This window comes from Condylura cristata, unplaced genomic scaffold (assembly GCF_000260355.1).
Source record: "Condylura cristata isolate star-nosed mole 26May11 unplaced genomic scaffold, ConCri1.0 scaffold00006, whole genome shotgun sequence".
Lineage (NCBI taxonomy): Eukaryota > Metazoa > Chordata > Mammalia > Eulipotyphla > Talpidae > Condylura > Condylura cristata.
The window spans coordinates 22565469-22576294 of NW_004567107.1; the positions used below are offsets into that span (position 1 = coordinate 22565469).

General features: G+C 46.4%; 1 protein-coding gene across 1 annotated transcript in view; it reads left to right on the forward strand.

Moving 5' to 3' along the window:
* The window catches only part of GRIN3A (glutamate receptor, ionotropic, N-methyl-D-aspartate 3A), a 141191-nt gene extending 131150 nt beyond the window's left edge, over positions 1 to 10041 (forward strand). Inside the window, exons 8-9 of the mRNA XM_004677465.2 lie at positions 918 to 994; positions 5992 to 10041. Of these exons, the coding sequence (XP_004677522.1) occupies positions 918 to 994; positions 5992 to 6328 (414 nt within the window). The 3' untranslated portion in view covers positions 6329 to 10041. The remainder of the gene's footprint in view (positions 1 to 917; positions 995 to 5991) is intronic.
* Positions 10042 to 10826: the final 785 nt, after the last annotated feature.

Below are 10826 nucleotides of genomic sequence, written 5' to 3' on the forward strand. Positions count from 1 at the left end.
GAAGAAACCTGGGCCCCAGTTCCCTTTGTTTTTGCACTGGTCCAGAGGGTTGAGGCCTGCCACTGTCAGCACATGCCTGCTGGGGTCAAATTTCCTGTTCATATGATTCAGACACCGCCAGACCCCCCTCTAGGAAGCACTGACAGGCAGAGGGATTCCAGGCTCACACCTTTACACAGCCTTCCTGGAAGGAAATGGCATGAGCACCAAAATGACTCAGCAGGTTTTTTAATGAAGGGGCTTGAGCAGAGGCAGCTGTTTCACATGAGCACAGAGAGGCGAGGGGAGGAGTCATCTAGTGCTGTGATGGACTCCCACCGCCTCCCTGCAGCCAGTACGGCGGCTTCTGCCTGTCCATCTGTCCTCAGCCCTCTCTGTTAATAACACAGGATTTTGCTCATTTTTTCTAGGTAGGTTATGATCACTGCTTCAGTTATACTTGTTTTTCCTCCTTTCATCCTAGGAAGTATTTGGTCTTCTAAGGAGAACACTGCAGACAACAGACCTTCTCCATTGTGTGTTAACAGGATTAGTGTAATTCTCAAGTCCTTCCCTTCTTTGTTTTGGTTGCAAAGAAATTCACACTGAAGTTTTGGCTTGCCTTTAGCAAAGGAGGCCCTTTGCCTCAATTAGCTATGATCTCTTCTTTGTATCACATGCCTTTTGACAACTGAGAGCATCTGTAAGCATCCTCTCAAATTACTTCCTCCACCCCAGGCAGAATAATGATGCATAATCAGAATTCGTGTTCTCTTGGGATTTGGGACTGAATGTTGATATACTTTCAGGCATCCCTGGAAATTTGTTTAAAAATCCCTAGTTTGTTGCCCAAGATACACTGTTAAACCTCCGACAGTTCTTTACCTCCTCACTGTGTCACTAATGAGCTCTCCATGTGAATCTGTTCTTTCCACCAGAGACTACACAGAGCACTAAACACATCATTTGTAGAAGAAAAGCAGCAGTGTCTCAAGACTAAACGTGTGGAAAAGAGGTAAGGACAGACCAGTACCAGACTTCTTTATGTTTGTCAAACTCAAGTTTAGCCATGTAAACGAGACTTTGTGCTCAAAAGTGGAATTATGTGTAAAGAATTCAGATCAAACCAGGAGTAACTTGTTAACATTCAAAGCCTATATAAACTTATGTGCTTTCAAAAAGTAGATCAGACAGAATAAAAAACATAAGTCTGTGACTGGACCCCAATTTGCAGTACTGACAACATATGTTGTGGCGAATGTGTATGGCAGGCCTCCCTGGCAGTGCAGGGGTTAAAATCTCAGCTCTCTGCCAGCCACTGTGGCACAAATTCAATCCCTGGCCAGAGAGCTAACCCACAGCAGCGCAGCAGTCCTCTAAACCACATGTCCAGCAGACCTCTCCTGTCTTGGCAACTGCTCCCCTCAGTAGTGTATTTCAGTAGATCTACCTGTTCTGCTCTCCACTGTGTCTCTGGTGAATCCTCTTTTCCCTGCACCTCTGGCCTACACCCCAGTTCTTCTATAAATTAAAAAAATAAATCTTAAAAAAAAAGTGGGCTCAGGTTCTGCAGTCAAACTTCTCAGTCTCTGACACAATAGGTGATTTGGTGCTGAACTCTCTCTGCCTCAACTTCCTCATTTGTGAAATTGAGGTTAAAGAGTTACTGTAAGGAGTAAATGAGATAATAGATATATAAAACAAAATATGCTGGGAAAACAAAGCATACACCTAGTAAATAGTAGCCAATAATAGCCATAGCCTGTTAAGACTTAATTTGGCAGTACCACAGGCAACCGCATCCCTGTGACACGTTGCCACTCCCCAATCCTCTGCAGCATGCCTAGGGCTACTGAAATATGCAACAGATGTGTTCAGCTTATTCTATTTCCTGGCATTCTTATTATAACCTCCCCAGAAGAAAGCATCTCATTAAGCATTAAATGCATTAGATGACATTTGAAAATTGAGACTTCACACCTTCCCTACCTCCAGTCCTGGGATGACTGTTGTCTCATTCATGAAGGTAAGATGTCACAAGCATTTGGGTCAAGTTCATGGCTGGCCTGTGTCCCAAGCTGCCTGCCCAGGGCGGCTCTCCTGGGTCTTCACGTGCCCAGGGCCACCGTCCAGAGTATCATTTCCACACAACTCTGTCATCTGTGGCAAAGCCTCAGCTCAAAGGCTGGGTTTCTGGGTAATTTTAAAATCAGACATTCATGCATCTCATTCAAAATAGAGGGAAAGGTAAAGTGAGGTAACAGAAATCGTTCTCCCTGCTGATACCTCTTCTGGGACTCCCCCTATCCCCCCCTCTCCAGACTGCATCTAATTTGTCACAATTGTTCCCATCATCTCTTTCTTTTTCTTTAATTGAGGTATTAAAGCCTCTTTCCAGTCACTGAGCAACCACCCTTCTCCCTCTCAGCCTGTGGTCTTGTCACATTGCTGCCCTGTTAGCGACAGGCTGTAGACCAATCACAGCACAGCTGTTCCCTGTCATGTTACATCTATTAGGTCCTACAATTATTTTTAATATAAGGAGCACAAGAAGACGTGGTAGCAAAGGCAATGTCTCATAATGACAATGTGCAAGTTTTCCTTCCAGCTGTAACAGAAGCAGGAAGCCTAGTGATTATGTCTTGAACCGTGATTCCTGTTCCCTTAAGAGTCCCATGTGTCTTTCATGCCACTCACTTTTCTTGGCAGAGTCCCCGAAACCCCCTATTTTGAGTAGAACTAAGGCAAAACATGTCTTTCTGGCTTATCTGGGATCCAAGTTTCCTGTGCCACCTCCCTGCGGCCACCCCCACCTGTCACCTTGCAAGTACAGTTGAGTGTGTAAGATCTCACAGCTCTCAGGATTTCTTGGGGAGGAGCAAGCCTCAGTGTCAGGATTGCTCCGTCAAGCTTGTTTGGCCCATCTGGTGTTCATTGCAGACAATTCACAGGTCATGTGACCCTCTAAACCTGGGGCAGGAAACTGTAGAGACCAACACAATTATAGGCTTGTTCTTCCCCTTAGACAACAAGCCTGATGTTCACATCAGTCACCTCACATTCCCAGTGGCCCAGTCACATGTCAACTATCAAGGCATGTGTGGCACTACTGACCTGATTTTGTCATAGAAACCAGTTTTTGCTTATTCTCCTATATGTACAAAGACACATGTACAAAGCTCTGGAAAAGACCAGGCTAACTGCCTCTACTTACCCAACTTCTGTAGCTGTCCAGATAGTTCAGGAAAATATGTCGACGCCCTACATTAACTCATCCTACAGTACTTGAGTTAGATCTGATGGCTTGAAAACTTTCCCTCTTCTTTTTTTGTGACTGTATTAATTTATGCATAGAAGTAGGGTGTAGACCAGAGGTATGGGGTTTCACCAGAGACAGAGTGGGGAGCAAAAACAGATGTACTGAAATACACTACTGAGGGGAGCAGTGGCTAGACAGGAGAGGTCTGCTGCGCCATGTGTGGGTAGCTTCTTGGCCAAGGGATTGAAAGCAGCCTTAGCAGTGATAGAGTTGAGACTTTTCCTCAAGGCCACTAGGAAGGCCCCTTCCTTTTCTTTTGGGAAAATCTCTCTGCCATTGCCCATGTCTGCCACAACTTGTCATCTCATGTTTTCTGGGTTGATTGAAAGAACAAATGGATGAATTACTGACATAGTTTAAAGTAAGGCTTAGAAGAATTTGGGACTATAGTATTAAAGCAGATCTTGCTCGTTTGTTTGTTTGTTTTATTTAAAGCAGAGGAAATTGTAAAGGTTGCAAAAGACTATTTACATACACTTGACTCTTGAGTAACATAGGTCCTCAATGACAGTATCGATAAATACAGGACAGTACTGCAAGGAAAGGGTTTTCCCCTGACTTCTTAACACTTTCATTTTTCTAACTTATTTTATTGTAAAAATATATAATGCATGACACCAAATATGTGTTATCACAGGGCTTCTTGTCAACAGCAGACTGTTAGTAGTTAAGTTTGAGAGGAGTTAGAAGTCATACAGGGGTTTTTGATTACAGGGGTTGGTGCACTTAACCAATTGTATAGTCTTTAGTTTATTCAGCATGTGAGTTCAAGTGAGTTTTGACTACCATTCACCCCACTGGGCTACTTATAGACTTCCCTTTTCCCTTTCCTCTCACCCCAAGACACACATGAATTATAAACCATATAACACACCACAAATTCCTTGAAATAATTCTAACTCAATAGAAAATACATGAAGAAAACTTAAAGGGAACAGGAAGGTTAAAAGGAAAATGCAGCTCTACCTCTGATCTAGGTTAAGACCGGTAGGGCTAGGTAGGGCTATAGGTGGTCCATTATCCAACCTCTGCCCAGCCTGGGAAGGGTGAAGCAGGCTCTGGGGCCTCTACCCATTATATGAGATGTGAACTATGACAAAATTAAAGAACCGCATGTGTTTGTGTGTTTAGTGGCTCGGGGCATGTATTGGTTTGCCAGGTGAGAAATAAGCCCAAGTCTTAATGTCTTAAACAACAGCGAGTTGCTTTTATGAATCTGGTCAGCTGCTGTTTACTAGCTTGGGCCCAACCTGGTCCATCTTGGCTGGGCTTGTTCACAGGCCCACAGGCAGCAGATAAGGAAGGGAAGGAGTGCAGCTAAGGGCTGGTCCACGATGCGCTCGGCTGGGCCAACCGGGAAGATGGGGCTCTCCACCCGGCACACTGCTGTGGTCTCCACCCGGCACACGGCTGTGGACTTGTTCAGATTGCAGCAGCAGAATACTAAAAGAAACTATAACTGAGTGAAGCTTCATAAATGTGTAAGCCTGGAGCATCACTTTTGCCATGTTCTGTTGAAATATAGCAAGCCAGGAGACCAGACCAGATTCAAAGGGGAAGAAAAAACAGCATTTCCTCCAGGCTCCCCCATAGCGGAGATAAATTAGTCACACGTTATAGAGGGGCACGGATGAAAAGGAGAGCAACAAACTGACCTGTTTTTCAATCTACCTCAGGGCAAACAAGATAGAATCATTTTGTCCCATCCATGTAACTAAGTCAAGACTTAATTATCTCCACCTCACCCTTCTCCCTTCAGGTCCTCCCCTTCTCCTCCTGGCTCGGAGAGTCCAGGTATAAGAGTCTAATTCAGTTCTATGGCTGGGAACAAAAACACAGTCTTAATAGGGTGCTTCTACTTTATTTTGCCCTGTGGTAGATTGCAGAATAGGTTACAATCCTCCTCTTCTCATTTTTACAAGGTGAGAAGAGATCAGCATTATGCTGCTTGGGGCTCTAATCTGTTCTTAGAGAAAGAAACTCATCTCATTGCATCTGTCAAAGTGCATTTCCAAAACAAGGCTTCCTGCCACCTTGCCGTGCGGCAGAGACCCCACGGTAGTGGAGGTGGCTGGATGCCCGTGGCCTATTTCTAGCTGACTTTCATTGTCCCAATAAAAACTTGAGACTTTGTTATTTGTTTTTTAAGTTTCAGACCTAAATAGTCATTCTCAGCCCACATAAAGTCATCCCTACAATGGGAAGCTTTCTGTGGATCCTGCAGCTTATATGACTTTATTCACCTCAAAGTAGTAAACATCAGGGTGGTCCTGGGAGTCTGAGGATGAGCCAGGTAACATCTGTCAGCAGGCTCATGCTTGGAGCCCGACAGCTGAATAGGCAGATTCTCGCTTTTACTAAAGCACTATCTTTATAGCCATAGAATGTTTCAAGGCAGCACAGTTTTCTGTGCCTCACCTGTAGGAAGCGAATAAAAAGGCATCTAAGGTTCTTCATAAAGAGCATACTGGCTCCCCAGCCTCCCAGACAGCATGCCCATGCTAGTTTCAGGGCAGCATAAGCCTTGGTAAGGCCTTGAACTTGGGGGGAGGGGGGGTGATGGGGATGGCGCTCTGGCTTTGCAGCTTCAGCTCTGGAGCTCTGGAGGCATCCCCAGCCCCATGTTATTCACGCAGGAGATGACTAACAGATGGAGAACAGAAGATCAATCTAAAGTGCCTCTCTGTCCCCAGGTCTGATGTGGGACCACGTCAGCTCACCGTGTGGAATACCTCCAACCTGAGTCACGACAGCCAGCGCAAATACACCTTCAGTGATGAGGGAGGACAGAACCGCCTGGGTGTCCGGATGCACCGGGACATCCCTCTCCCACTGCGGAGAGAGCTGCCCACCTCCCTGACGACCAACGGGAAAGCAGACTCCCTGGGCGGCGCCCGGAACTCGGTGCTGCAGGAGCTGTCGGAGCTGGAGGAGCAGATCCAGGTGATCCGGCAGGAGCTGCAGCTGGCTGTGAGCAGGAAAACAGAGCTGGAGGAGTATCAAAGGACAAGTCGGACTTGTGAGTCCTAGGGGATCCTGCTGCTCCCCTCTCCGGGTTCCCAGCCCTCCTCTGAGCCCTTGAGACACTTTGTAATGCTCTTTTGTAACCACAGACTCAGGTGTGGGGGAAGCTGAGGCCCAGGTCTTCTAGCAGATCAAGTCTGCACTCCCTCGCCTGAAAAAGCAGCAGCAGCAGCCCCCAAGCTCACTCCCTAGGTCTCCAGGTTAGCAGCGTGGTCTTGGGGGGTTGGCCCCATGTAAAGTCTGTGAATAACCAAACCAGCCCAGCTCCTGTTACCCTTTCCACCTGGTGCCACAGTATTATTTCTGGGTTTTAGCCCTTTCTCTGCACTAGCAACAAGAAGAGAGAAAATGGTTACCCATCCCTGTGTCTTACTGGGTTGCTTATTTCCATCTTAGCAAAGAACAGGATTGTCTACGTTTGTAGCTTTTGATACAACTCTCCAACTTCCATTCCTACAGTGAGTGTGGAGCAGGGTAAGGGCTGGGGAATTATAGGACAGGAAGGTGTATAAATAAAAAGTGAACTGAGCTCATTCACATCACAGCAGGCCAAGGACTGATGAGACGCTCCGGTGTCCCCCAGCCCATCCTGGCTACCATTTGTAAGAGCTTGTTTACGTGCCACTGTGAAATGGGACAGGAATGTGGCAGGCAGAAAAGAGTGACATTCAAAATGTACACCCTGCTTTTAGAACAGAAGCTTGGGCCAGGAGAGCAATTTGGCAAAAGAAAGAGGACTATCCTTTTCATCTAACTAAGCATCCCCATTATCGTGTGTGCCTTTTGTAAAAGACAAGAGAAAAGCATGGATGTGGCCTTTAGGATGAAGCTGAAATAGTCCAGCTTGTAGCCTCCACAGGACATGTGAGCTGGCACTGTGAGTTAAGAAACAGTTCTCTAACCACATACAAGGCCATTTTCAGATCAGCCGTCACCTGTCCCTTGGCTGTCAGAATCCCTAAAGTGAGCCCGAACCCTGGGAGCAACCTGAGCTTCAACATTCAGAAACATGCCCTGTTCGTTCATGTCTATGGTCTAAGTACCAGGTCAGCCCCCAGCCTCGCCCACTCATCTCTGAAGGACTGTGAGCATGGTCAGGCCCTCCAGTTCCCATCTAGTGTCCCCAAGAGACTGACAGGAGTCTGGTTTCCCCTCTGCCTAGGCATCCCTCCCACGGTGTGCAACTGCTTGGGCATGCAGAAGGGAGAGGACTTTGGGAACGGCAGAACTTGTTTCCAGTGCCAGTGTAGACAGGACTCATCTAGGAGCTCTTTAGACTGCTTGGAGCCTTCCCCAGAGACTGGCAGCAGCCTGCAATGAGCTCAAAACCTCCTGTTATCCAGCACCCTCAGGTGACTGACACACGTGATCCCCAAAGTACTCTCATCCAGAAGTCTGGCTGCCGAGGCATGGAGAGAAGTAAAAAGAGCCTTTGGAGACATTTTTTGAGCTTCCGCACATACCTACTGCTTCACCCTCTACTCCTGCCCTCTGACCCTGGGACACCATTTAGCACTAGACTTCTGGGCTTGGTCTTCTGGGCCCTCCCGCTCTACCTGCTTCCAGTGATTGCCCAGACCTGCGCCCTGAAACAGCTGCAGTCATTGCAAAGCCTCCTCAGTCACTAATGCTCCCCCTCTGCTTCTGGACACCACTCCTGCATTTCCACTAGTGCTACCTGGTCTCCCAGGGAAAGGTAACACCCTAGGCTATAATTAGATATCACTTCAGCCATTAGTGAATTTTCTAAGAAACCCTGGGAGTGGATTAGTCACAGAGACTGATGAGGGAGGTGAAAGGATTGGAAAGTCAGACTCCATCAAGCTCACAGAAAGAGTTCAATGATGAGAGAATGGAAGAAACTGGAAGCAGAGGCCATGCTGCCTAGAGATACCTTACGCTCCTGTGTGCTCACCCAGGCCCAGATTAGGTCTGCAACTCCCTTCGGAAGACTCCGCCCCTTGGCCATCCCCACTCACCTGCTGGAGCTCAGGACGCTGTAGACTCTGCCATCACGCTCTGCACATGCCTGGGCCTCTACACAGCCCGGGAGGCTGATACACAGGTGTACCTCAGTCCACATCACACCACGCCCCTAATGTTGTACATGGACATTTTTATAATTCAGCTCACATTCAGACTGTACTTGAGAAGCTGGCTACTTAAAGGAACCCAGAAGTGAATTATTTTGTAAAGTAAAGAATCCTTTTGTAATGCAATCGATTACCCCTTAATGTATGTTTTGTAAGTTTGGATTTTTTGTATATCGGGTTTCCTTTCAGCTTCTCTACCAAGGTGTTCTGAGCAGTGGTGGTAACACACCAGATGTCCCTGTCTCTAGCCACTAAGCAGGGTCCAGTGCATGGCTCCTAAGGCATCTTCTGAGGAATGGTGTGGTCAAAACTGTCGCCAAGGTATAGCAAGAAACAGCAGGGGTTGAAGGCACACTGACAGTCCTCAACACTGCTGAATAGGTCTCCATGTTCTGGATAAAGAACAAACCATAATTGCTGTGGTGAATTGAAAGTCTTCATGTTAAATAGCAATGGTTATTTTTCTCAGTAGTAATTGAATAGTGTTTTGCAATTTGTGAAACAGTGTGTTGTATTTGGTAAAAAGAATTCATGATGTGGTGGGTCCTTTGAAAACCCTCCTTTCTGTTCTCTCAACTCTCCTCAGGCTCAAAAAAAATTCAGAAAAAAGTCTTAAGGTGGAGGGAGGTACCTTGATAAGAGGAAATGAGGGGTGCTCCCTTACCTGCTCTCGTGGGCTCCTGCTGCATGAGACCAGGGAAGCCTCCATTCTTTTGCAAGCCTAGGTGTTGGGGAACCTAGAACATGACAACCTGTAACCCACCCCAACCCCTTTCCAAGGGGAATTCCGGACACAGGAAGCACACAATAACACAGATGGAAAAGTGGGAACAGGCTTGGTTCATGTGAAGAATGAGACTGTACATGCCTCAAGGTAGAGGAGCAAGGGGATCCCTCCACCAATTAAAGACAGGTTGGAGGAACGACTGGAACAGAGCAGTCAGGCAGCGGGGGGACCCCATCTGTTGAGGTCTTTAACGTACCTGGAGGTGACTCTCCGTGATTAATGCTCTTGCTGTTGCACAGCCCTATGTAGGAGAGGCTGCTTCCTGCCAACAGACAAGTGTAAGTGGAGCAAGTGGCAAGCAAAACAACTATGCCACGTGGGCCAAAGAGTTCTCTCTGAGAGCCTAGGAGTGAGTGAGCACTTCCTAAGTATAGATAAAGAATGACAGAGAAAGAAACTTCCTTAGAGCCTCTCTCCCTCCCAGCTCATATTTTTAATAGGCAAGCCGGAATCCAACCAGTCTTCAGAAGCAAATGATTGCTCTCCATCACCAGTCACTCCCCGTCCCTACACTGTTGACTTACCCTCTCTTCACCCACCCGCACCTTCCACCCAGTCCAGGACTCCCTCCCTCTCTTCAGTTACGTTCCTAATTGTTTTATGAAAATACCGTACTTATACCTATTTTCTTAAGGTTTGTAAAAAGTGTTTGCATTGTGTCTTCATTTTAATGTGTTTGCAATCGCTCCGCTCCAGGAAGAACTGAAGTGCTGTCTTGTGAGCATGAAGTGAACAGGCTGTTTTGCTCCAGCCACTTTTCTTGTACAACCACGTGGATGGACTAGATGTCCTCAGGTCTCTTCCATCCTCAGTTTCTATGACTGTGGAATAAATGTTCAGATAGAAACTTCACTTTTGGATGTGCTGCTGGCATTGTCTTTGGGGATTCTAATGTTGACTTGGGACCAGCCTCTTCCTAACAGGAGATCCTCCAATGCTATCATTTATACTAATTTCCTTAAGATAGTCCAAAGTGGCTCAAGCTATGCTGACAAAACATCAGGAAGCTTCCTCTGAGAGAAACATACTAGGAAAAGCTTTCAGAAAACAATATGCCCTGACCACCTTCATTTAATAATTCAAGCAACTTGCATTCATCTGGTAAATGCTGGACATACAACAGTCTTTTCTGACATTCTGCCTCTCACACACCTCTCAGCCTGGACCCCAAACCCACAGAGAAAAGACAGGAGACTAGGTGGGAACTGCACCTGCAGACGTCCATTGCAAACACACACAGCACACAACCCTTGAGTGGCACAGCAATAATGTTTCAGCATTTGTTTTTTAGTTTATGCAAGGACTAGTGCAAGCAGTTACAAATTACTTTGCTGTCTATAAGTCTCAGGTATCTTAGAACCCAGGTAATTGTAGTTGCCAGTTGCCAGCAAAGTTGCTTTTATGAATGTACTAACCAGGTGCAGTCTTCATATACACCTTTCTTGAAAAGTCAAATGTCATAAAACATACCTATTATAATTCAACTATCCCAGGATATTTTGCATCATTTAGTCATTTGTTGGATGCTTATTTTGAGCCACACATTGGACTAGCTGCTGTAAGTTAAAAAACAAAGACTCCACCCATGCATATCAGTCTATTTGCGGATGGAGAGTGGTATAAA